Genomic DNA, 25,964 nt, shown 5'->3' on the forward strand with positions numbered 1-25,964 from the left:
GCTCAGATCCTGCAGATGATGGTTTAATGCTCAGGGGACCAGGCTTTTATTTTGCTTCTTCTCTCTCCTCTCCTTTACTCCCGTGATGTCTCTGGAAGGGTTAGCAGACCCATGAGCCAGCCAGACCCACCGCCCTCCTCCCTGTCATCAACACAGAGGAGCCTGGTGCTGTTTTTCTGTTCTGTGCCATAGGAAAATAGGGATCAATAACCCAGATCCCAGCCCTGGATACAGGCACATGGGAGGAAACAGCCCCCATTATTTTAAGCTCTCTCCAGAGTGGAGATTCTCACAGTCTCTGATGCAGAGATGTCCGGCAGAGTTTTGTCCCTGCCTCAGCTCACATCTGAGCTCACTGCAGGTCCTCTGCTCTCTCAGTCCAACGACTAGTGGGAATAGGCTGATTTTTCGCACTTTTTAAAGCAAAAGTCACCTCATTTTTTTTTTCCTCATGTCAATTGAACTCAGACTTAATTGCTATTCTCAGCAAACAGGTTGCTGCCCTCTGCTCCTGCCACTACCCCCATCTCCAGTGATGTGCTAAGGCTATAAATAATTGAAGGCAGGATCTCCTCTGTCGCCCTTCTTTTGTGATTTGTATTCAGGGGCTGCTCAGGGTCTGTCTCTGCCCAAGAAGCTGTACAGGCCAAGGCTGAGCAGCTGTCAGAGTGAGGGATGGTGTGAAGATTCTCCTGGGAGTGCAGGCATGCATGGCAGACATCAGCAACCAGCCCCAACCATGTTCCTCTGGGAATAAAAGCCACAGGGCACAAGCTCAGTACATATAAAAGTTTTATTTTGTTCTCAGGACGAAGACTAAGAGAACCATCCTTACCTGACATCAGGTATTTTACAGAATGTAATATATATAAAAAAAAGAAATACATATATATTAAAAAATACCTTGCAGTTACATGACATAGCCAAGAGTACAGTTCATAGTGTATCTGCAAGTTCAACCTTCCTTAGGCCTTCTGCTCCTCTACAAGTTCTACAAATGGCTTTTTGGATGATAGCAAAATGTCAGTGTCTCATCCACTGTTGGCTTCTTCCTTTCATGGAAAAACCAAAGCAGGAGGAGGAGAAAGAGAGGCCTGAAGGAGGCTACAGGCACGCAGAGAGCACAGCAGGCAGTTTTTGCATGTTGCTTACAGCTATGCTGGCAAATGAAGGAGAAGGTCCTGCTGAAGGAAGGACAGCTCACCTGACCTTGTTCCTTGTTGGGACTTGTCTGCATGGGCCATGGAGGGAAGCTGGGGGGATATGAATACTTCTGGTGTGTTAGGTGGGTTTGAGTCAGTCTAGAAGGACTTGGACACCTGCAATAGGCCACAAGTGCCATGAACAAACACTGAACACCACTGGTAACCTGTAAATCAGCTAAATCAATGGCCTCAAAAGTAGTGAAAAGGGACTAGGTTCTTGCAAGAATGAATAAACTGTCGTGCAGGACTAACCAGGCCTCTGAGAAAGAAATGAAAGCCAAGAAAGGGTGTTTTATATGAAATGATTCTGCTGAAAATAAGTATCGTTTAGATACAGCTGATGTGAAGCTGTCTTGTAATGGAAAACACTTTCCTTGTGAGGTCTGCTGTGGCTGGAAACCACAGAACTAATCTTGGGGTGGGACTGGAGAGGGCTTCAAGTGATAGAAGACTGGAGAAATTTTTGTGGCTGGAGGTCAGGGTGATGCTGAGTATAAACCCTGCTCTGTGTCCTTATGTTCTCTGTGGGGTACTCATCCCACAGAGGTGGGATACAGGTATCCCATTTGGGCTGGTGCTGTCTTGGCAGCCATGGCTGAAGTTTAGGGCTAAATGTGGATGTATCCTCACATCTTTGGGGCCAGGTGGACGTCACCTGAGATGCTACCAGGAAAGGATGCTTATTTGCATATAAAAATAATGGCAAACTCCCAGGACCCTCTCACTACTCCTTGCACAGAAAAAGGCTTCACCAGCGTGGGGAACCTGTGAGGTGCAGGCCTGCCCACATGGGTTACCTGCACTGTCCATAGGCTCTGAAATTCTGTAGTTGCATCTTCTGACAGAGGGATCTGGCCAGAGAGTCCTGGGGGTGGGGACAATTCGCTGTACACAGCACAAAGCTTTGGTGTCAGGGAAACGCTGCCTCAATTGCTGTGCCTTTTTCCAGGCTTGGCGGAAAGTTCCCTGGAGTGTGGGTGAGGTTTGCAGATGGGCAGCACATGCAGAGGACACCAGCTGAGATCTTGTCCTTCGCCCCCTCCTTCCAGCTCCCTAGCAAGCATTTCCTAAGAATGCAAGCGAAGGGATGCGGGACCAAGCGAAACAAATGACCTGGCAGGGGCTTGGCATGCGCGGAGTATCGTGGCTATTGCTTGCGAAAGACCCGAGTCTGGAGCACATTAAACAATAACAACAAGAAGAAAGGGAGCCGCGGTGGCAGCAGGCTGCTTAGTCACTCATCTCTCCAGCTCTGGGTCCAGAAATGTCCATCTCTCCGAGGAGCCTGTTTTCTGCTCCACCCAGTCCACGTAGTTTGAGACCTTGGTGTACACACCGTACACCTGCTTGCTGCCGCACTCCTCCGGGCCACCCCATGAGACCAGCCCTTGGGCCACCCACCTGCGCGTTCCTGGGTCCTGGATGACGAAGGCTCCCCCGCTGTCTCCCAAACAAGTGTCCTTCCCCCCCTCGTAGTAGCCGGCGCAGAACATGTTCTCGGTCACGCTGTAGTTGCCTGAGCGCGACTCGTAGCTGGTCTTGCACTCGGCGTGCAGCACCACGGGCAGTTTGACGTACTGCAGGATGTCAGACAGGGTCCTCATGCCTGAGCTGATGATCTCGTCCACCGTGATGTTGGGGTTGGAGATCCCCCAGCCAGCCACCAGCCCCAGCGTGTTGGGGTGAGGCCCCTCCAGCTCGTGCTCAAACTGGGGCAGGCAGACAGGCATGACGTACTTCCCCATGGTCACCTTTTCCTTCAGCTTCACCAGCGCGATGTCGTGGTTGTAGTTCTGGATGTCAAACTCCTCATGGAGGATGATCCTCTCCACTGTCCTGTTGACAGCTTCCATCTTGTTCCTCACGTCGTGAAGGGCCAGATAGACGGTGACGTGCTCCTTGGAGACGGGGATGACGGTCTTGTCCCGCCGCTGGGACCGGAGCACGTGGGCGGCCGTCAGCACCCAGGACTCTGAGAGCAGGGCCCCGCTGCCGAACCATTTGTCGTTGGGCACCCGGGACATGTCCTCCACCACAATCAGGGCCTGCCAGGGGAAGAAGCCGGGCTCCGCGTTCCGCCCGCCGATGATGCGCTTGATGATGCCAGGCAGAGGACGAGCCGGCCGGCCACACACTGGGGACAGAAGGGACAGGACAGTTACTTCCACCTTATTTATCTAGGGAACAAATTAAAAGGGCTGTGTGGCTGGTTATCTTCAAACCAAATATTCTCTTTTGTCCTTTTTGTTTCTGTTGGTTTTTTTTTTTCCCCATGTTCATTTTCTGGAGGGATTTGGCTAGATTCACACCACTTCAGAAGCAGAAAGGCCAAAAGAGTAATCTTACAGCCTCACTGTGACCTGTGAGCTCACCCAGCCCTTCCCAGACCTTTCAGGCACTTGCCTGGCTCCTGCTCAGTGTGCCAAGAGACCCAGGGGAATGATGGTGGGAGGACTAGAGCTTGACATCAACCCAGTCTCACCCCTCACTCTGAGACCTGTCACGAGGTCTGTGTTCTCACAGCCATGGCATTTGCCCTCCTGGAGCTGCTGTGGCTGGAGAAGGCTTAGCCATGGGATGTTGCCTAGCACCATGGGCTTTACTCCTGCGTCTCATCAGCCACAATTCTGGCAGCCAAACCAGAAGCTCTCTGCTCAGCTCTTCAACAGACCCTGAATTAAAGCTTGAAGAGCCCTGACATGGTGCCTGTTTGCTTCCAGAAGCTTTATTTAAGCACAGTGTTAGGAAGATGAGGGAATCAGGATGCTGAAGCTGGCTCTGACAGGTTGCACAGGGTGGAGAGGGACAATCCTGTCCCTAGAGAATTTAAGCCTTGGGATGTGGCTGGTGGTGGGGGTGCTGATTCCTGCCTGTGGCAGCACTGTGGAACAGGACTCTCAGGTGGCTTGGGAATGCTCATGTCACTGGGAGGTTGTGGGAGCCTATTTGGCCTTGTCCTATATATGAAAGAGTCCTGAATCACAGCAACTCAGGTGCTGGTCTCATACCTCTCAGTCTGCAAAAAACCCCTAGATCCTCCATGGAAATGCTGGAACTCTGCCTCAATGCCACCTGTGCTGTGAGGGGAGGGTGCAAAGCCTCACAAACAGAGGCTCTGACCCCTCAGGGTGGTGGGCTCAGGGCAAGAATCAGTCTTGGAACCAGGGCAGGAGCACTGGAAGCTGCTACTGTGGATTTGTTGAGGCTGGGGTCTGTCTCTAGGAAAAATGTAACTCGAGCAGGGAGGGAACATGGTGAATGTGTCTCTGCATGTGCTCCACACCCCTGTCATTCCCAGCGCTGGAAGGAATAAAAAACACGCTCAGGAAAAGAATTCCTGTGTCCCAGCCCAGCTGCTCTGCTGCACCGAAGCCGATGGCTGTCCCAGGGAGATGCTGCTAGAGGAAGTGCATCCAGCCAAATATTTATTCTATTAAATTACATATCCAAAATGCTGACCAGGCTGCAAATGCTCCCACTAATGGCAGAGGCAGGCATGGAGCAGAGGTTCCTGGAAGAGAGGTTCCTGTTGACGGGGAGGTGCGTGAGACACGGGAAGATCTGAAGAGCAGCTGGCCAGCTGCTGCCGGCAGATGCCGATCTCAGGAGAGCATCACCCTCTCTGTGGGATTTTCCATTTTCCTGAAGTCTCTCTGACTCCTGTCACTAATCACAAGGCCTGGAAGTGGCCCATGAAAGCAGCTATGGCCCCAAAGCTGTCCCCGTATGCTCCCAGCTCAAATTAGTTCAGGCTGAAACATCAAGCAGAGATGCAGAGAGCAGCTGCCACAACAAGAGCAGCCACAGCCCTGGTCTTGGAGTTTTGTGGGATGCAGGGAATCTTAGGAGTCCTTCCTCTAGCCTTGCAGTGTCTCAGCGTGGCTGGAGGGCAGATACCCTCCACGGGGCTGGGCCAGTGTCTGAACCCCAGGGTGGTTGCAGCTGCAGATGCTGCACGGCAGCCGGATCCCTGCACCTCTCTGGAGAGCCATCCCTGCACATCCCGCTACAATCCATCCCCAAGCTGCCTCCAGGCCCCTGACGTGCCAGCCAGCCTGGCCCCATGCTTGGCTATGGCCAGAAGCTCCCAGAGACTTTTGTTTAATCCTGAGCAGGTGTCTGGCCTGGAAACTTGCTGGCTGCAAACATTTCTGCCACTGCTCAAAGACTTGGGACTTTTCCTTCCCTGTAAAACAGCTTGGTTTTTTTCTTCTGGAAGGCTTGAAGAGGTGATAATTGCTACTGGATGTGTACACACTGCCAACAGGAGCTGACAGCCAGGTAATGCTCTGCTCTTGGCTAAAACCATCTCCAGGGATGCTGGCAGCTGAACATGGGCAGTGAGCTGCTGGTTTCCTTCTGTGCTGGAGTGGGGAGCCTGGGGAGCCCTGACAGCTGGGATGGCTGTGACCCCAGTGCCACCACTGCACCCTGACCATCTGGGCCTGCTGGGGTGGCAGGGAGCCTCTGTGCCCACCACCCTCCTGGCCATGCATTGTGGCACTTGGGTATGTATAGCTGGCACTGTCACCAGGAGCAGGGTTCCTGCAGGGCAGCATCCCCTCCCTGCGTGTCCCTGCTCTGCCCCCAGGCTGTGGTGAAGCCAGCCCAGCACAGTACCTGGTCTGCAGGATGGCAGCTTGGTCCCCAGCTCCTCACTCCTCCACTGCCCCGAGGCGTCGCACGTGTAGGTGGCTGCAAGAGAGCAAAGTATTAGCTGGGCTCTGTTCCTGGCACGAGGGATTGTCCTTTCCAGTGAGGAGACCTTGCCCAGCTGTCAGGGCCCTTTGAACCCTTTTTCAAGCAAGAAGTGATCTCCCTTTTAATGCCCTCCTTGCTCTGTTCTGGGGGGCCATGGTAGCCCTGCCCCCATGCAGGGACATATCTCCATCCTTGGTTTCATTGCCTGGAGCTGTCTGGAGAGCTGTGCTATAGCCTCAGCCTCTGCTGGCAGCTGCCTCCATGTAAAAATGCTGCCAATGCCCATTCTTCTAATTCATATGTGATGCTGGGACCATATGCAGGGAGATAAAAGAAGGAAGACAAGAATGTGAGGAATTCTTTTGGCTTTGCTTGCTGAGGGAGGAGAAGGGAGAAAGGCTGGGCTGTGTATGCACCCTTTCTACTGTCCAGAACTGGGTCTGGAGGGTACAGAGAACTGTGATGCTTGATAAACCAACTTATGTTTTTTCTGTGGTTGTAGATCAAGGTGGATGGCAGGAAAAACTCAGTCTGATATGATCCCACCGCTATCTGTTCAGCTTTGTCTGTGCTGAACACTTGGGATGAGAAGCCTTGCAGAGCCCTTCCAGAAGCTGCTGGACCTGGTGCTCTCTCCAGCAGCAGCTCCTTCCACAGAGACACAGAAAATTTTGTAGACTGCAGGGAGCAGATGGCAGGGTAAGAAGGCAGAATGCAAAACAAACACCCACACTGCTCTGCCGAGGCTGTGAAACACTCAGGCAAAGCAGCCGGCAGGGCCAACTCCATCCTACCTCGTTGTGGAGCAGGATTTGTCCAGTCAGGCAGGGCAGACGCAGGGTTTGGTATGTGTAGGCTACATCCACAGCCTGCTGTTTGCAGAACACCCCGGAGCTGCCATGCCAAGCTCCCCCAGCTGCATCCCATGTGCCCACCCTCGCTGTGCCGTGGGGACGTGGCCTGGCCCCTGCTCACCGGTGCTGTTGGGGGCCATGTGGTAGTAGGGGTGCTGGCAGTGGTACTGGATGGCCGCTTGGTAGGTGGTCAGGTTGTTCCTGGTGGAGAAGGTGACAAAGCCGTGCTCCAGCTCCGGCGGCGCTTTGCAGTCAGCAACTGAAAGCCAACACAGAAGGGGGGTTGAGCCCTGTGCTGTGTCTTGGGGGGCTCAGCCAGCCAGCAGGCAGGTGGTGCTGGGCTCTGGCATGGGATGGTGGTCTCGTGGGGCAGACCAAGGGCCTGTGTGATGCTGTGTCCCTTTTCTCTATGGCACTGCAGGAGGCCCTGTCCTGGCAGGGCAGCCTGGCTCTGTGAAACCCTCCCATGGCCACCCTGCACAGACAGAGCACGTGAGTGCCACCATGGAACACCAGCAGCGTGGCCCACCCACAGGCTGTGTGACCAGCTCTCAACACTGGTGGAGACCTCAGGCCTGGGAGCCCCTCCATGAGGGATCAAGATCTCTCTGCTGCACCAGTGGGAGGGGAAGAAGCCTGTCCTGGCAGGTGAGGTCTGTTGTGAGATGGTCCCAGAGTGTGTCTTTGCATTGTAGAAGGGTGCAGGGAGAGGCAGGCAGTGATTCACCAGCTGTGCAGCAGGGATGCTCCTCATGCACAAGGCTCTGCTGAGAGCACAGCCCTGTCCTTCCTGCTCTGGTCTTGCTCACCAAACAGTGCTGATGAGCATTTACAGATCAGGTGGAGCAGCCCTTGGTCCTGGCTGTCCTGTGACAGCAGGAGATGAAGGACATTGAGTGTGGCTTGGCTGGTCTGCAGGCAGGGGTGAGGCCAAACCTGCTCCATCCCCAAGACATCAGCAGGGTTGGCTCTGCTTTACCAGTCCCTGGTGTTGACTCAGGGTGGGATGGAGGGAGAATTTTGGGGTAGCATTGCCCTTCCCCCTGGCCTATCCATGGTTCCCTTTCTCCCCATGATCCCTGAGTGCTCTGCCCAGCCTCTCCCCACGGCTTGTCCCCATATTAGGTTTGTGCCAAACACTCCAGGGAGGACCCCAGGCTGTGGGAAGGTTCATCTGCCAAACCCAGGAGTCACCTCCTTGGTGCTGAGCCTCCCTCCCACGTGGGAAGTCCACAGCACATTCAGGTGGTGCTGTGCAGCCTTCCCCTACCCCACCCTGGGTGATCTGCCCCAGTGAAAGGCAGGAACCAGGGTCTTATCCTGCAGGAAATGCAGGGCTGTGCAGCTGCGTTCTGCTATGCTTAGGGTGAGGGGTTGAGTAGGGAAACAGTGAGTTTGCAGTAAGCAGGTCCTGTGGATCAGGGATGATGTGAGGTCTGTTGGTTCCCATGTGCTCCAGGATGTGAAGGGAAGCTGGACAGCAGTCCTGACTGATCCAGGTTAACAAAGAGACAATTCACTAGACATAATAGCTGGAACCAGGGATGTGTGCCACTCAGGATTGCCTAATTCCTTGGGTGAAAAAAGCCTGATTTATGGCAAAATACTGTATCTCACAATTCATCAGGGTCCCCTTGACTGTATGTCTAGTGATGGGATAAATGTGTAGGGGCAGACAGGCTGGGTGGAGACTCAGGGTACCTGTTTCCTTGCAGGAAAGAAGGAATGAATGTCAGGGGACTTCCTGACCATCTCTGCTCTGGGATTGTTCATGGCTGCAGGGCAGCATTCACTGGCCTGCACAGCCCATCTCATCCCTGTGTGCCCCTCAGACCTGGGCAGGCCTGATCCCTGGAGAATGGGCTCCTGCAGAGAGGTGTTGCTGCACCAGTGTCCCAGGCTGTGCTGGAAGGGTGAGGGGAGGGCATTCCTTCTGTGAGCTTTTCTAGGGTTTTGCCTCAGGAAAGGGGCCATTTAACATCTCTGTCTTTGTAGGATCAGAAGTGGACTGATGTCCCAAACACACACCTCCTCCTCCTCCTCCTCCTCCTCCTCCTCTCCCAGCCTCTGGAGCACATCCCAGCATCCTCCTAGTGGAGCCTCCAACGCCCCAGGGAGCCCAGCGTGTGTGCCCATGGTTCCTGAGGGTGTGAATGGGGCCAGATACCAGGCTCTGACCTCCTTCAGCTGCAGTCAGCCTGAGGCCAGTCTGTCCTCACCTCTGCCAAGGGACCAAAGGGGAAGTGCAGGAACATCCATCCCCCTGTCTTGGCGCCAGGGCTCGGTGCCTGCAGAAAAGGGCTGGGGATGCCAACCCATCCTCCAGCCTCCTTGTCCAGAGGGTCTGAAAGGCACCAGGACTCTCGGAGAGAGGAGGGGAAGGAGTGTTTCTTATTTGCAACGCTGGGCCAGTGAGGAAGGACAGAGGAGACTGAATCCAACCCACCAACCCCCCAAGTGAGTGGCCGTACCACCGTCCTTGCACGGCTGCCTTGGAGGGGAGCAGGGCGGCCCAGGAGTCCGAGTGGAGAGGGAGGGATGCAGAAATGCTGGGAGCCAGCAGCAGCAGCAGCACGTGGTGCCCAGGCAGCGGTGCTGGGGCCAGGCGGGCCCCCTCCCCCTGGGGCAGTGTGTCAGTGGGAAAGGGGGGCTCGACACCCATTTCCTCCACCCTTCTCGAGACGCAGTTAAGAAAGCACCAGGCGTGGGGGTTAAGAGTGCCATGCCGGTTAGACAAGCCACAGAGATGGATTTGGCAGCCAGGCCAGTGGAAAGGGAACCTGCCCTGGGCACTGGACAGATCAGAGGGGCATGGAGGCAGGCTGCCCGTCGGGGGCACGGCTGGTGCCAGCCTCACGCGGCCACTTGCTCCGAGCCGGCTCTTCCCTCTGTCTGGTTGTCGGCTCTATCTGCAGCTGCACCGAAAGCACAGGGGAAGGAGGAGAGCAGAGAGAGAAAGCCCAATTAGTAGATGAGCAGAGAGAGACATGCAGGAAACCCAGCCCCCAAAACACCAGAAATCGTTAATGAGCTCCCAGTGAGCTGTGCCAGGGTGCCGTGGATGCCAGCGGAGCCACGGCCCTGCTGGGGACCCCCTCACTCTGCTCAGCCAGGGCAACCTGGGGGCAGTGGCTGGGAGAAGCTGTCACAGGTTTCTGTTTAGCCTCTCCAGGCTATGGAGCTGGATTTTATCCACTTTGCTGAGAAGTTTTCTATTTTCTGCATTGTTTGTGCCCTGCCTCGCACAGACATCCCAGGGAGGTGGGAGTCTTTGCCCATTTAGGGGCTTCTTGGCTTTCCAAAGAGGTCTTAGAAATTTACTGGAGTGAGTCATATTACACAAGAAGGGATTAGTTCCAGCCCAGCTGGAACAATGCAGGTCATAATTTCAATTTTCTCAAAAAATTAATAATTTTTGGTGTTAAAAATATTTACCTAGTTTTTGTTCTAAGTTTCAGACAATGCAAAATTTTCTCCAATCATTCTTCAAGCTGGATAAAATCACTGGGAATTTGTGGTAGTGAGAGTGCAGGAGTGGGGAGTTCCTCAGTAGGGCAGAGGCATCACTCACCCCACAGCTTTTAAGGAGCCCTTTCAGTTATTAATCTATTTAGTGGTCTGAGAGCCTCCCAATTTCCATTTGGCCTGAGAAAACATGAATTAGAACTCCAGAAATACTCTTTCTTCCAAGGCAAGATGCACAATTATTAGAAGAGTCTGCCCAGATCAGAAGAACCTGGACCCCAAGCCCCCTAGAAAGCATCCCCCCCTTGCCCCTCCTGGAAGGACCTGGGACAATCTCTCACCATGTTTGCTGCTTTTCTCCTCTCTGGGCCAGCCTTACAGCCCTGAGCAGCAGTGAGAGCCTCCCTGAGCTCTGAGAGGTTTTGGGGAAAAGGAAAAGGTGTGATCAGGTACATATCTCACACCTGAGCTGAGAGAAGAGCTGGGTTAGATGAAACAAGAGATGATTCAAATTATCACCTGTCCTTTCAAATGGCATTTCTTTTCTTCTCTCCTTTTCTCCCATTTTAAGGTTTGTAAATATTTGGACATTTTTCTCTCCCCTCTCACTTACCTGAGCAGTGCTCTGTTTAGTACCTGGGACCTCTCTAATGCCCTGCATTTTAATAGTCTCCATTTGGAAGGAAATTTGGACCAGGAACTAGATTATCTCACATTGTCCCAGGCTTACCTGAGCCAGTTCTCAAGAGCCAGGCTTGCTCTTTCCTTGACAGGGAGGCAGCAAAGTGGCTCACAAACCAAGTTATATGAGTAATGTAAATGAAAGCACCAATCTCCTGCTTGTGGCATTTGGCCTGAGCCCCGTTAAGTTATCCAAGAACAAGCCAGAAGAGCTTTGCAGGGTTACGTAGCCTCTCTGGCTGGGTTTGTGTCTCTGAGTAAGGAACTCCACTCTGGCAGGGCAGCTCCCATTAGCATGAAATGATTTTAGCAGGAAAAGGACATTGGCAGGGTAGGGAAGGGTGTCCTTACTTTTGCAGATAGGGATCTTGTTACTCCATGTGCCATCCTTCAGACACTCGATCTGGAAGGAGTCACTTTCCACATTATCCTGTGCAGAAGGTACCAACAAAAAAAAAAAACCAACCTATCAGTGTTCAAGGCAAAGAAATAAATCTCTCAATAAAAAGGGAATTTCTTGGTGATTTAGTCAGGTTATAGCTAGTGTCCCCTGGAAGAGGACCTTTTAAGTTAAAAATTGCAATAAAATCGTAATGAAAAACTTGAGGAGTTTTCTTGCTGCCAGCAACTCTGTGGCACACTGAAAGCCAGAGAACTGGAGTCACTTATTCCTGTTGTAAATGATGAAATGAGTAAGGAGGCAGCTCTGCATGAAGGATGGGACTGGGAGGAGATCAGAGAAATACCCAAGTCCATGCTGGAAGTCAAAGTGGGCTACTGGCTTGGAAGGAAGACAGCCACCCCATGAGTCAGCCATGCCCTCTGTGGTTCTCAGCTGTTTCCCAGAGAGAGCCTGCCAAAAGTCCTGCCCCCCTTGACTCACTAAAGCTGTCCCCTGGTCCCCAAGGACCTCCCAGGCAGTGGAGGCTGGCCTCTGCAGGGCTGCTGAGGCAGTGCCCACTCAGGTGGGGGGCAGGCAGAGCCCTGGCAGCTGCCTCAGAGTTTTTGATGACTTTTTTTCTGGCAGGGGTGCCAGGCCTGACATTCTATGAGGTTGCTGGCTCTGGAGGGATGCTGAGAAGGTGGCTCAGGGAAGTGCTATCTCCTCTTTCCCTCTGCATCTTTGGAAAGGAAAGGTGTTGGCTCTCAGAGCAGGTGTTTTCCTTGCCCCTGGGAAGGAGATGAGGATGATGTGTGATTGTGTTCACTCTCCCAGAGATGCAATGGTTTGGAGAGGAAGTATCCTTTTCTTCCTACCCACACTCCCAGCTCCATGTTGTCAGCCCATACCTTCAGCACTTTGTATCCAGTGTTGCAGCTGATGACAACCTGGTCTTTGAAGGTGTACTTGGCTTGAGAAGGCTCAATTTTCCCATTGATTGGTGGTTGCACCAGTGGGCATGGGTTTCCTTTGAATGGAAAGCAAATGAGGCTAAACAGAGGAATAAATGGAGCAGATGTAAAGTCCCAGCTCTTCCACCCAGCCCATGCAGCAGAATTTGAGCATCTCTGCCCTGCTTTTACCCTTAGTCTACACTGGCATGGCTCAGCCAGGCTCTGTTAGAAGGCATGGAAGCCCCATGTATTTCCTTCAGTCTGTAATTCTCTGTCTTTGAGCATTACAAATCTGGGAGCTAATAACAGTAGCTTGTGCAATTATCCTGCCCAAAATTGCTCTGCTCTGCAATATGGTCTTGTTTCAGAGCCCAGTTGTTGTAGGGAAAGAAAGAATCCTTAGGAGGGAGGGCTCCGTGCTATTTTATGCCTCTCCTATTGTGATTTTTGGAACAGATCCTTTCTGGAGACAGGATCATGGACTACCAAATTCATGCTGTCCACCTTTATACAGACCTTCCCATTCTCAAGCTCAGCAAACAGGAAAGCAGCAGGAGTTACCAATTGCTGTGTATGACAGCTTCCAGCCCCTGTTCTCTCCGGAGTTGTCGCTGTGGAAGCGGATCTGCACGCTGTTGGTTTGGGTTTCAATGCGTCCTGGGGACTTCTCTCCACAGAAAGGTCCAAACTCCTTTTGGCCTGCTTTGATCTGCCAGGCAAACACGAGTGGGTGATTTGAAGGGGCTCTTTGATCACTGAGCCCAATGGATGGGGCTGGAGTGGGGCTTAAGCACCATGTGCTGGGGGGATGTGAACAGAAAGAGGGCCACTGTTGGCTGGAAGGGTCACAAGCAGATGTGGTAAGAGACACGGGGTGAACAGAGCACAAGGGTCCTGCTGATTCTATCAGCCCTGTTTAGACTGGGTGATTCTGATCCCATCACCAGAGCACTGGGGACACAAAATGTGAGCACGAGAGGAGAGTGCAGAGCCCAGCTCACCTTGATGTGGTCATATGGACAGGTCACCTCGGGGTGGTCTTCCACATCAAAGCTGTCCTCAAAATTCAGGGTGATGAAGAAACCCTCCTCCAGCTCGATGCGGTACAGGCAGTCCGAGCTCTTGGGGTAGGGGCTGGGGAAGTCGGCGCTGGTGATCACCCCGCTCCTCTGGGTGTAGAGGTTGTCACTGCACTCCACTGAAACACAGTCGTGGCTCCATCAGGGCCCTGACAGTCATGTCCCAGCCCTGCCCATACTCAGGAATACTCCCAGTGGTGTGGGGTCTGTTGGGTGGATCCATGGATCCCAAATATGTGTCCATGCAAGGGGAATCTCACACAACCAACTTCCAAATATGCCCATGGCACAGAAGCCCTGGGCTGAGAGCTAGTCCCAGCTAATCCACATGATGCAGATTCAGAACAGGAACTAAAGCTTTTCATTTTTCTGACTTGAGGAGATCTATAGAGCTTATCTGAGGAGCACAGCTCCTGGGACAAGAAGTTCCAGGCTACTGGTTTGTAGGGGAAGAAGCACCTCATCCCTCCTGGCAGCAAAAAAAGGGCTGTTTTGCTTGTGCTTGGAAGGTGTGATGCCTACCCAGGGACCCTCTGTGTGCCCATGCCTGTGCCTGGGCTGTGCCTGTGGTACCTTTGCAGGTCCTGTTGTCGGAGTGGAGGATGTAGCCAAACCTGCAGGAGCAGTAGTACCCGCCAATGTAGTTGTGGCAGTAGTGGTCACAAGCCAGCTCCTCATCGCTCTTCTCCTGGCACTCATCCACATCTAGAATGGAGTTAACAAGGAAGGGAGGTCACCCTGAAGCTCTCCACATGTCACTCTTTGTGGGGACATTTGTCACTACACTGAAAAATCCATTATCCCATGGGTTGTAGTCATGATATTTTATGAAAAATCCTTTGCTAGGATTTTTCCCTCCTGAGAAGCTAAGGGCCTCAGGAAAGAAATGTAAACAATAACTATCTGCTGCTGTGGAATGCAACAGGTGCATCTGTGATTGGTGCATGTTAGTTGTTTTTAATTAAGAGCCAATCACAGATGCAGATGCATCGGACTCTGAGAGTCACAAGATTTTGTTATGCATTCTATTCTATTCCTGTTCTTTGTAGCCTTCAGATCATTCTTTTCTCTCTGTTCTTTTAGTATAGTTTTAATGTAGTATTTTAATATAACATATATCATAATATAATAAATCAGCCTTTTGAAAACATAGAGTCAAGCCTCGCGTCTCCACACATGGAGAGTTCCCAACAGTGGGCCACACGAGCACCCAGTGAATCCCACACAGCCCAAGGGCTGCACACGAGTTCTGCTCTTGCCAGGGAACCCAAGGCTGACCTGAGATGTGATCCCTGCAAACCTGGTTCCCTAGCCTAGCAAGCTGGCCCTGCAGGCTCAATGCTGCTTACCCACAGCCGTGTAATGGGCATCAAAGCCAGTGAAGCGTTCCTCGTTGGAGAAGTCAGACCTGAAGGTGAGCCCCATGTAGGGCCCTGGGGACAGGATCACTTGCTGTCCTGGAGCCTGCTCTGTGTCCGTTGTCTCCCTGCCACAGAAGGTTGCCAGCTCCTGGTCCTCAGTTTCAATCTGTTAGCAGAAAGAAGGGGTGAGCCTGGAGAGCCTGCTGTGTGTTCCCTGGGGAGGTCAGGCTGGGACTGGAATCACCCTCTCTGTCCAGGAGCTCACACCTCTGCCTGTGCTCGCCCAGGCTGTCCCCTGCCAGCACTCACCAGAGTCTCCAAGGGGCACAGGGACTCAGGTCTGCCTGCTCTGCCTGGAGGAGCCTCTGAGGCACACGCCAAGAGCAGGTGGCATCCAGGGTGTGGGGAGGAGCTGGGGGGTGTAAGGGGAGGATGCAGGGTGGGAGCCCATTTAGGACATGGGATGAGGTCATGGGGCGGCAGTGCAGAAGAAGGGATGTGAAAATCAGCCCTGGGCTGTGTCATTCCCACTCAGAGTTGGTGGTAGCTGTAAGCTTCCCCTCACCTCTTCCCACGGCTCAAACACTGATCCAGACAGCAAGCATCTGTGTGAGGGGTCTGGAGGAGTCCCTGCCTATTGGTTTTGCATCAGCTCAAAGCAGCAGCTGTAATTCCTGTCCCTTGGGCTGCCCTGGACAAGCTTGGCTCTGTCCCTCCCACCCAGGCTCTCTGTCTGGCTCCAGAGCTGTGGTTCCAGGCACTGCTGGGACTCTGACCATGCACCCAGAGGGCTGAGGAAGGGGAATGATGAGCCAGGGTGCCCTGTTGTCATATCAGCATGTTCAGTGCATCCCTTTAAAACACAGCCATATCTGTGCCTTAAAGCACTGTAATCCCTGCAGAAAGCCCTTCAGTTTTCCCTGGAAACCCTCTTCTTTCCTTTTTCCTTGCCATTTTCTCCAGCATTGATCCACCTCCTTCTCCTACACACCCCATCCCCAAGCCCTGTCTCAACCACGACCTCTCCCAGGCAGTTCCCAGCACCCTGCCTGCTTTCCCCCAGGGATTTGAATATGAATAAGCCTCGGCAGAGGAATGTGATGAACACCACCAGGCAGCCACCACTGCTCGAGCCAAGCCACTGCTGTTGAGGCTGTGATGAAGTCCACGGCCCCCCAGCACATGCCTGGGGAAAACAGTCATCTGCTCGGGGGCCCATGGGGTCCAGAGGTGTTGGAATGCTGTCCCTGGCTTGCTTGGCCTCAGCAAGAAGAGACCCTTCTCTGATTCCGTCCCTGTCACCGAGAGACCCCCAGGATGTGCCTGCTGGGGAGGGTCTGGGGCTGAAAGGGAAATTTCCCAGAGCTGAACAAACAGGAGGAAACTCGTTCACACCAGGGAAAGCCAACATGGAAATGGCAACTCAGCATGCCTTGACATTGCCTCCAGATATTTTCCATCCTCTCATACAAGCTGGAGCTGGCCAGAAAAGAGAGACACTTTCCGATGATAAATTTTGGGAATTTCGAAAAAAAACACGCACCCTGCTTTGGGGACAAAAACCCAATTGAATTTTTTTTTTTTTTGTAACAGCATTCTGGGGCAAAAAAAGAAAACAACTAATTTGGGCTCCATCTGGTTTCAATCCCTTTGAAATATACTGTGGTGCTTTAGAATTGCTTTTAAATCTGAAAGATTGTTTTGAAATGAAATAGTGTTTCAGACTGAAAAACAGGAGTGCCATCACCAGAAGCAAAGGAAAAAGGCATTTCAGCCCTGATGCACAGGCTGTTCCAGCACGTGGAACACAGCCTCTTCCACAGAAAATGCTTTTTCTTAAGGAAATCTGTGGGAAGGAGGAATTTCCAGCCAGCTGCTCTGTGTGGGGCTGGTGGCTGTCACCTCTGCCAGGACTCAAGAGCCACCGTGTGGGCTCCCATTCCTTGCCTTCAGCCCCAGGGAGTGCAGGACCTGCAGCACAGCATTCCCAAAGCGCTGGAAAAATCTTCCCAGTGCCCTGTGCCTCTGCTCGAGGATGCTCCAGCCGTGGGGCCAGCCCCAGCACTGCCCCCAGCATCCCTGGATACAGCCCTGGAGCAGCAGGATGGGCCCCGGGAGGGCTGTGCTCTCCTCACTGGAGGTATCACAGCCCCTTATCTGAGACGGGTCCCATGCCCCGAGCCACAGGGAGCAGAGGCAGCCCTTCAGCAGTAAACTAAACAGAGAGGTCATCATCCCTGGTTAATATTTGCTGCTTCTGCTGGGGACTGTATACTTTTTTGTAGATCATTTACATCCAGCGAGCAGGCTGGTAATTAAATCCTGGTTGTTTGTTTGGAGTTTCTCCCTCTCGGGTCACGATGTCGACGTTTTCACTAGAGAAGATGTGTCCCTGAGGGAAATATCAATTGCCACAGAGAAATTCCCTATAAAAATACGCTGAAAGAATCTTCCTTTGAAAAATAAAATACAGCGACACCCTTGTGCATTAAATTTACCATTGCCAATGCCTCCTGCTGTCTTCCCTGTTTTTTCTTGCATCCTCAGTCTCTCATTAAGGCTTCTGCCCTTCTGGATGGAGGCAGACTGGGGTCCCTCTTTGGCTGTGGCTCTATCCCTTTGCATTTTGGCTGGTGTTGTGGCTAATGGGTGTCCCAAGCTGTGGGGTCCCTCTCTGCCCCACAGTGATTCCCCTCTTGGGTGAAGGAATTGGGATGCCCTGGCTGGCAGGAAAAAAGTGCTGTCCCAGGGCATGGGCTGTTGGGGATGCCTGGGAGCACTCATGCTCTCTCTGGAGGTGCCTCCTGCAGCCAGGGGGTTAATGAAATGCCAGAAGCACCGAGGGGAATTTGGCCGGGCAGTTTGGTGTCTGCTGCTGGAGAGGAGCAGGCAGTCGGCAACACGGAAACACAGCCGCCACCAGCCCCCCCTCCAGCCCTCCAGGAATGCACTAATTGGACTGATGAAGGCCAAACATACCACTTGTAATATATATAAATGGCTCATTAGGCAGAGAAATCGCAGTGCTGGGCTGAAGACACTGGGAACATGACATGGGGAGGAGATGCTCGGAGCCAGGGCAGGGCATGAAGCGGCCCCCGCCGAGCGGCCCCGCAGAGTGTGGCAAGAAGGCAACACCCAGAGCAACAGGGCTTTTTTTCCACAATGCTGCTGCTACTGACTGCTGGGAACGAAGCAGGGACGGCCCCTGCAAAAGCCTCCATCTAAGTCTCCTGGAGATCTTCTCCCCAAGATACATCTAGGGTCCTTTCATATGCTGCAAACGTGAAATTGCCCTGAATTTCCACGGGAACAAAGGTGGCAGCCCTGCTATGGGTGACGAAGGAGGATAGCTGGTTTCCTGTGCTGTGGATTTGGCTTGGCTCCAGAGACCATCCCCTCCTGCATGGCAGCTGCACCCACGTGCCCTGTTTCTGGGCAAGATTTGTTCCCTGGAGGGGCTGGGGGTGAAAAGAGATCCAGGCAGGATGCTGCGCTCCTGTAAGAGCTGATGACGTGCTCCCATGCCTGGTGTTTCTCCTCCCCCTGCACTGTTCCCAGGGGAATGGCCAGAGCCACCAGACACCTCTGCAGAGAACCATCAGGATGGGAAACAGAAGCAGCAAAGCCCTGGGCTCTCCCTACTCCCAGCTCCTCCTGGGGTTCAAAGTGCTCCTTTTGGGACCCTGCACTCCCAGGGAATGAATGACCCCCTGGCTGGGGCTGGCTGACAGGACCAAAGAGGATGCTCTCCTCCTGAACCCCCAGTTCATGCCAAACCTTAATTTGTGCTTTTTCTCCTTCATTTGAATAGAGAAAGGTGTACATGGGTGCTGTGCACCCTTCTTGCAGCGCCAGGCTGGGCATGCACTGCCCTGAATGAAAAGCCAAGCCTGTTCCCTGGTCCTGCATGTGCCCCACCAGTGCCTCATCAGTCATTGACGGGGTGTCCCCCATCTTCATTCCGATCAAGGAGCTGGCTGCCAAGCTCTTGGGGGCTGATTTCATTCCAGGGCTTGACTGAGCAATGTGCAAAACCTCATTGACAGCTCCCCAGGCTCAGATCTCTATAATAAGCTTGGGGATTTACTCATGATGGTCCCTTAGAAGCCAGAATCTCATTGCCCATTTCCCTGTCACTGTGCTCCTCAGTGACACTGTTCAAGTCATTTAACCTGATCTTCTAGTCAGGGCTGTGGCTTTTTGGGTGCCCTGGGCCAGTGCTGCAGGCTTGCAAACCATGGTGAAACCTCTGCAAATGAGGAACCCCCAGAGTGGTTCCCTGTGGCTGGTGATGAGCTGGGCAGAGCCTGCTGAGCAGCACAGCAAAGGGAGGAGCAGGAAGAGGGTGGGTGGCTGCTCCATCCCTGTCCACATGCACCTGGCAGGAGGCTGACAGCAGCCACCCAAAACCTGAGGAGAGGCTGTATCCAGTGTGCTGAGGCTCGGAGCCAGGCTCTCCAGCATGTGACTGGAATTTTCTACCTGCATGGGGGGCTTCTCCAGGTATTTTGGGGATGGCTGTTCCTCCCATTCCTGCTGGCTCACTTCCTTACTGAAGTGCAACTCCCCTTCTCTGCCATGCCCATTTGCACAAACAAGCCTCCCATGCTGTGAGCATTTCTTTAGGAGCCACGTTCATTTTTTACATATATATACACGAGCACGCGTGCATGTGCATATATATAAATAAACAGCTATTGTTTTAATTAGCCATTGTTTCAGAGCTCTGGAAACTGTTCCCTTCTGCAGACCACCCCGAAGGCAGAGGTCTGTGTGGGTTTACAGCTCAGATCACCCTGAGGTGCCACTTGGGATGAGCTTCTACATTGCTTAAGAGCTTGGGTGTGTGGGCAGCCAGGGAGTGAAGGAAGCAAAGCCCAGGGCAGAGGGGCTTTTTACCTGTCCTGAACTGAGTCCCCACCTGCTCAGTCCCTTTTTGACCCCCTTCTTATGGCAGTCAAGGTGATGAAGACCCTGAACAAACAAGAAGGTGTTTCTTCACACACTCAGAGGCACATAATCATACATTTAACCTGTCCAACTCTCTGGCATGTGGTGCTGCAGAGAGTAAAGTTACCCATGAGCTCAGAAAGCAGTGGTACAAGTTCATAGATGGGGAACCCATTGAGCACCATGGAACACAGAGCTCTGCCTGTGTTTCTGAGCTTCCTCACTGTCACCAGCAGAATATTGCAGAGTAGCACCTGTATGTGCTAGGTCTATAGTTATATTCCATAGCCATGCACTGTGGCCTCTGTCAAAGAGGGGGCTGATTGATGCTGGTTTTACAGCTTGCATTGGTGGAGACAGAGCTGGACACACAAACCCAAGGAGGAAAACAGCCACGGAGTCATTCACTGCTCTCCTTAATGTTTTCTAAGCCACTGGTTTAGTAGCATCAAGATTGCACCCTTACCCAGCAGAGTAACCTCTGGATCTCCTGTAATCCATCCATTTTCATCACTTTCCAAATGTAATTCTGTGGTGGAGGCTTTGCAAGCTGAGTTACAGCCCCGAGCAAATTTACACAGCTGAGATTGAAATCCCTGTGAAAAATACCTCCTTCTTATGGAAATCCAGAGGCAGGGAGAGCTGTGGTGCCAACTTGGCACCACGGCCAAATAACAGGAGCCTTATGAAAAAGGAAAAAAGAGCAGGGGGTGAAGGGCAGGAGGAGGGGTAAAGCTTGGAATGGGGAAAGTTTCCAAGAAATCTGTTCCTTGAGCTTACTGGGGTTTTAAAGCAATATATCTCTATATATGTCCCTGGGCCCTTGTGCTTGGAGAAGATCCAGGAGAAGCAGAAAGAGCTAATCAAACCTCAATGAGAGCTGTTAGTAGCAGGGTGAGTGCCAGCACAAAGGGGAAATTAAAGCAAGGAGCAACAGATCCTAGAGGAAAAAACACACAAATGTTTGCTTTGTTTTCTTAGGGCAAGAATAAAACAATAATTTCAATTATCTGGCAACTAGCACCAGGGCAAAGTTGTGTAGTTCCAGACCTGGGAGCCAGCTCCACCTGCCTCCGTGTGAAGCAGCAGGGTGGAGCTTGTCCTGGGTGATGATGTAAGGTGTGTTCAGCCAGGCAACCTAGAAAGCACCCGCTTGCTACTGCTGATCTGCCAGAAGCAGCACACTGGAACATTTTCAAAGATGTGGAGAGCCACCCTTGTCCTGGATGTGAAGGAGAGCCCTGCTTGGAGAAACCTGTGGTGTAAGGGCAAGGCTGCTCTGAGGCACTGCAGTGTGTGGCCACCACAGTTTTTGGGTGGGTTATCATCCAGCAGAGAAGCAGACTGAAATAATTGCAGGTTTTGGCCATGACAGCTCCCTGGAAACCTCCATAGCAGCCTCAAGCTCAGGTCTAACCTTTCCCTTTTTCTTCTCATGGGGCTGGACAGGTTGTCCCAGGAGTCTGCAAGGTGTGGCCAGGGATCCAGGCTGGATGCAAGAGGCACCCACAGCCATGGCCTGACAAAGTGTGCCCAGCTCAGGGGTTCTCCTTGCTGGCATCAGAGTGGCACAAACTGGTGTTTAGCCACAGGTGTTTTATCAGCCCATAGGTGTGAAAATCCCACTGGGTGCAGTAAGAATTAGGTGCCCAAATCCTTTCAGAAATTTGTTTTTCCCTGGGTAAGCTCTGACTCTGCTGTCCCACTCACTGTTGGTCCAGCGGATGTTGCCAGCTTACCTGTGTTCTCCCTGTGATCCACTGGACTGACAACTCCTGAGCCAAATAAAATGGGGAAAACTGTCTTGTTCCCAGCTTTTCCAGCACTACCCTTTCCCAGCTGGCCAAGCAGCTCTGCTGTCTATCCCAGCATCTGCCCTGAGATGTCACAGCTCACCTTCACGTAGTCGTATTCACAGAGGTAGGATGACTCCAAGTCAAAATGCATGAAGTACAGCTTGATTTTAAATCCATCAGGCACAGAGATGTTCCATGTCATTTCCGAGTCACTGGGATAGGAGTCGGGGAAGTTGGGGGACTGGATCTCCCCGAACATGTCGGTCAGCTCCACGGCATCTGCCACGCAGAGCAGCAAGGCACAGAAGGGCCAGGCCAGGGGGTACCTGCAACACACATGTGAGGGGATGAAATGAAACTCTGGCAGTGACAACAGCTGTGGAAGGCTCATCTCTTTTCCCCAGTGGATTGTGAAAGAGGAGGTGCAGCACCATGGAATCATGAGCAGCCCCTGGGAGGTGCAGGTGGGATCTGCATGAGGCTCCCATGAGGGGAAAGACCCTGTGGGTGCCACAGGTGCTGCAAGTGATGCAAAGGCACCTCCACAGCTCCCAGCCAGCCTGAAGTGCCATCAGGAGCTCAGTGTCTCCCATGCTTCTGGGAGCAGCAGCTATTGGAAACACATCCGTTAACTGATGGAGCTCTGGTGGGCAAATCTTCATTTAATGGAAGAATAAACATAAGCATGCTTAATGAAATAATGATGCTTTCTAAATCGATTTAGTGAAAGCATCATGGCAATAACTGCTAAGTATCATTATTATTATTATTATCACTATTACTGCTGAGCCTCATCCTGCCAAATTGGGATCATTAACTCTCAGTAAATAGCACACATCTTTGCAGCTGGGCAAAGATGCAACCAGGCCTCAGCTTTGCAACCCTGCATGTTTTCTCTTCTCTTCTCTTCTCTTCTCTTCTCTTCTCTTCTCTTCTCTTCTCTTCTCTTCTCTTCTCTTCTCTTCTCTTCTCTTCTCTTCTCTTCTCTTCTCTTCTCTTCTCTTCTCTTCTCTTCTCTTCTCTTCTCTTCTCTTCTCTTCTCTTCTCTTCTCTTCTCTTCTCTTCTCTTCTCTTCTCTTCTCTTCTCTCTTCTCTTCCTCCACACAGAGGCTGAGATTCATAAAGATATTTTGACATCAAACCCATCTTTTAAAAAATCTCAGTCTGAAGAGTTTGTCCCAAGTTGTTACCAACTTATTTATCCCAGAGGAGGGCAGAGAGAACAGGTAAATCTGTGGTGCCCCAGCTGACTTCACACCAGCCTCGAGCTTCATTTGACACGAAAGGAGCATGAGCTGAGTATTCCTCTGCACAAGGAGAGAACACCACCCGTGCTGGAGGTGTGAACACAAAAGCCTGTGCTAGTGCATAGGACCCAGAAAGAGGAGCAGACCTCAGGCTCTTTACACATAGTGGAGCATACAAAGGAAAAGAAACATGCAGGAAATAAGAGCCATTAGACATTAAAATTTCTAAAATAGGCACTGAGGCCTGGCAAAGGCTTGTAGGTATGTACAACAGACATTGGAACTACTCACATGTACACCTGGTTTCAAAATCAAGGCTTGATTTAGGTATGCTGGTGAGGAAATTGAAGCTGCATTAGTGGATTATTTTTAACCTGTCTGTGTTCTTTCAAAGCCAGGGCAGTACATCTCTAGGGTTCATTTGTGTAGTGCCATCACTTTTCTCAGCTCTTCTTCACAAAGAAAAGTAAATGGGAGCTGAGAAATTTGGATTGATTTTTCTTTCAAGCAGAGTGAGGTTGAACATGCCCTTTTCTGACAGCTGTTCTGAAACCACAAAAATGTGCGAAGGGAAAAACTGTTACTCCTCTGGTCAGAGTACATGCACGGGGCTGGACGCTGAGCTGGTGTAAAGGGCATCACCCCCTCCATTTCAACAGGCTGTTTGCTTTCCCCCAAACAGGGGAGGCAGAACAGCATCAAACTTCTTCCTCGTGACAGCAAAGCCTTAACCTCATGGGAAGGCGACAGATGACCGCGGTGTGCACAGAAACCTGAAGCCCGCGCAGCAGGTCCCACTCCCCTCGGCCGCTGCAGAGCCGGGATGTCCCTTTGGCTGTGCCGGGATGTCCCTTTGGCTGTGCCGGGATGTCCCTTTGCCTGTGCCGGGATGTCCCTTTGCTTGTGCCGGGATGTCCCTTTGCCTGTGCCGGGATGTCCCTTTGCCTGTGCCGGGATGTCCCTTTGCCTGTGCCGGGGTGCCGGCGTGCAGGCTGGGCTGCGGCACGAAGCGTTGCCGTGTTCGCTCGGGGATGAGGAGCCGGAGCCGCGCTCATCACCGCGAAACCTCCCCGAGCAGGACGAGCCCCGCTGCCCCGCGGGGTGCGGGAGCCCAGCCCGTGCCGGGTACTCACCTCATCGTGCTGCTGGCAGCGTTTCCCGGCGGGTTTGGTGCGCAGGGTCGATGGCTCTCCTGCGGGGCCCGGCTTCGCCTCTTTCCCGACGCTCCGCTGTCCGCCTTATCTCCGCGCGGAGATTTGCGAGCGTGTGTGCGCCTATGTGAGTGCGCGTCTGGAGCTGTCTGGCATTTTCCATGCAGGTCACGCCTTCCCGTGCCTGCAGCCGTTCCCCACATCCAGGCAGGCAGGCAGGCAGACCTGCCCGCATCCCAGCCCTCCTCCCCGCCCGCCTCTCCCTCCTCTCCGCCGCGGGGCTGCCCTGCGCTCCAGCATTCAGCGGAGTTTTTGTCTTCCCTAATCTCCAGAGTTTTGTGTATGTGTGTGTGCCCATGCACATTGTGTTTTCTCTCTCTCTTTTTTTTCCTTCCCCCTCACAGCCTGCTTTGCCAGATGGCTAAAATTTGCCTCTCAATAGGGTCTGAGGCTCCAGCAAAAACAGAAGGCAGGAATGTGTGAATAAAAAAAAAAGTCCTGCGCGGGGATAAATAGCTTTAGTGGTGGTGCTGCCGCTGGGATCGGCTCTCGGGAATTGCTTTCAGCATCTCTGCTTAGTGCCGAGCAGCGTTTGGGATGGGGATCTGGCTTCCAAGAAACTTTGGAGTTGTGACAGTCTGAATAAAATCAAGCCCTAATTTGCATCCTCCTGTAAAACCGAGGAACTGCCAGATTCAGTATTTTGTCCCAGGGCAAAAGAGCAGCTTTAGAAGTGGACTCTGCTCAGGAGTGAAAACTTTAAACACTAAAGTTTCAGTGTTCTGAGCCTGACTCCCTCCTGTTCAGGAAACAGGTAAAAACACGAACACTCCCCGCTCAGCCACGGGAGATTGATCTCCCCTCCCTGTGCCAGGCACAAACCAACCCAAACTCCCCTGTCTGCATAGCTAAGTGGGAAGAAGATCTATCTGGGCTGCAAATAAGGGAACAGCACGTAGGACGTCAAAGGATGCAAGCGACTCCCTCATTCAGAAATCTCCTTGGACGCATCAGGAGCAAAACTTTAATAGCTGTTTACCAAGTTCATCTTGAGCTGGTTAATGTAAACCCCGCAGATATCCACTGGCAGGCACGGATACACGTGCGGCATGTTGAAAGGCACACAAAAACAAGAGCCGGGAAGAGGCAGGGAAACAGGGATGTGCTGGCACCACTCCTGGAGCAGCGGCTCCCAGCCCTCCCGGGCTCCACAGCTCGCTGATGTCAGGCTGTGGCACTGCAGTTAAAGGGGCGATGGTACCTCCAGCCCCTGCACAGGCTTTGCCCCTCCAGCAGTCCTAGAGAAGCTGGAAGGGAAGGGGATAGAGTGAAAAAAGTAAAATTTTCTTTTCCCATTTCTTGTCTTTGTATTTTGGAGGGTTATGGTTCCTTGGTTTCCTGTAGAGAAGCTGCTTCTCTCATTCCTGTGAGTCTCTGGTTCTGCACTGAGAAAGAAATGGTACCTAAGAGACACAGTGAAAGAAAATAGAAAAATATGGGTGGAAAAGCATTAGAAAAACAGGAGAAAGACTTGAGTAAAGGGAAGATCTCAGTCTGCCATAATTTCTAGCTCTATTTGGGAAGTTTTAACAGCTTATCACTAAACAGACACAAGCTCTCACTCATGCTAACACACTCAGGCAAGCTGATCAAACTAATTAATATGTAAGCAATGTGTCAAATGCAAGGATTTATTTTTGCAGGCAAGTGTGGTCCTGTCTGAGCCCTGAATAAACTGTGATCTATTTTTTCCCTGCCTCTTCTGCAGGGTGGGTCCTTTATGCATTAATTTTTCCATCACGGCAGTCTTCTATAGCTTTTGGGAATGGCTGCTCTAATTCAGGGGCAATATTAATTCTGAAGTGAGATTTTCTTTGCCTGCTGATACTTCTTTCAAGACAGATCACCTTGGGTCCAAGTCAGTGTTTACACTTGAAGGCTGGACTGGGAAGTGTAAAGTGGTAACAGAAGCTCTGCAGGTTTTTGGACCATGCTGGTGGATGCAGCATGGGCTTAGAGCATCCATGCTGACTGTGTAGGCTCTGGGAGGCAGGAGAGGATGCCCAAGGGGCAGATCCCAACAGCAGCCCTCTGAGCTGATTTCCCTGCTAGGCTGCTGAATCCTACAGGTTTTCC

At 52.2% G+C, this 25,964-nt stretch overlaps 1 protein-coding gene across 2 annotated transcripts; it reads right to left on the bottom strand.

Moving 5' to 3' along the window:
* Positions 1-775: 775 nt before the first annotated feature.
* On the bottom strand, positions 776-24,088 carry MASP1 (MBL associated serine protease 1). 2 transcript variants are annotated; one of them, XM_064385615.1, is made up of 11 exons: positions 23,811-24,019; positions 21,531-21,756; positions 14,670-14,847; positions 13,894-14,025; positions 13,243-13,439; positions 12,803-12,950; positions 12,197-12,315; positions 11,258-11,336; positions 6,882-7,019; positions 5,826-5,900; positions 776-3,339 (listed from the first exon to the last, which is right to left on the bottom strand). In XM_064385615.1, exons 1-11 carry the CDS (start codon positions 23,813-23,815, stop codon positions 2,444-2,446), a joined length of 2,193 nt encoding a protein of 730 aa, XP_064241685.1. In that variant the 5' UTR covers positions 23,816-24,019; the 3' UTR covers positions 776-2,443. The 2 variants fall into 2 exon arrangements, with proteins under 2 accessions (XP_064241685.1, XP_064241686.1); XM_064385616.1 differs by lacking the exons at positions 776-3,339; positions 5,826-5,900; positions 6,882-7,019 and adding an exon at positions 9,133-9,675 and having other exon boundaries at positions 23,811-24,088.
* Between the last annotated feature and the right edge of the window lie 1,876 nt (positions 24,089-25,964).

This window comes from Passer domesticus, chromosome 11 (assembly GCF_036417665.1).
Source record: "Passer domesticus isolate bPasDom1 chromosome 11, bPasDom1.hap1, whole genome shotgun sequence".
Classification (NCBI taxonomy): Eukaryota; Metazoa; Chordata; class Aves; order Passeriformes; family Passeridae; genus Passer; species Passer domesticus.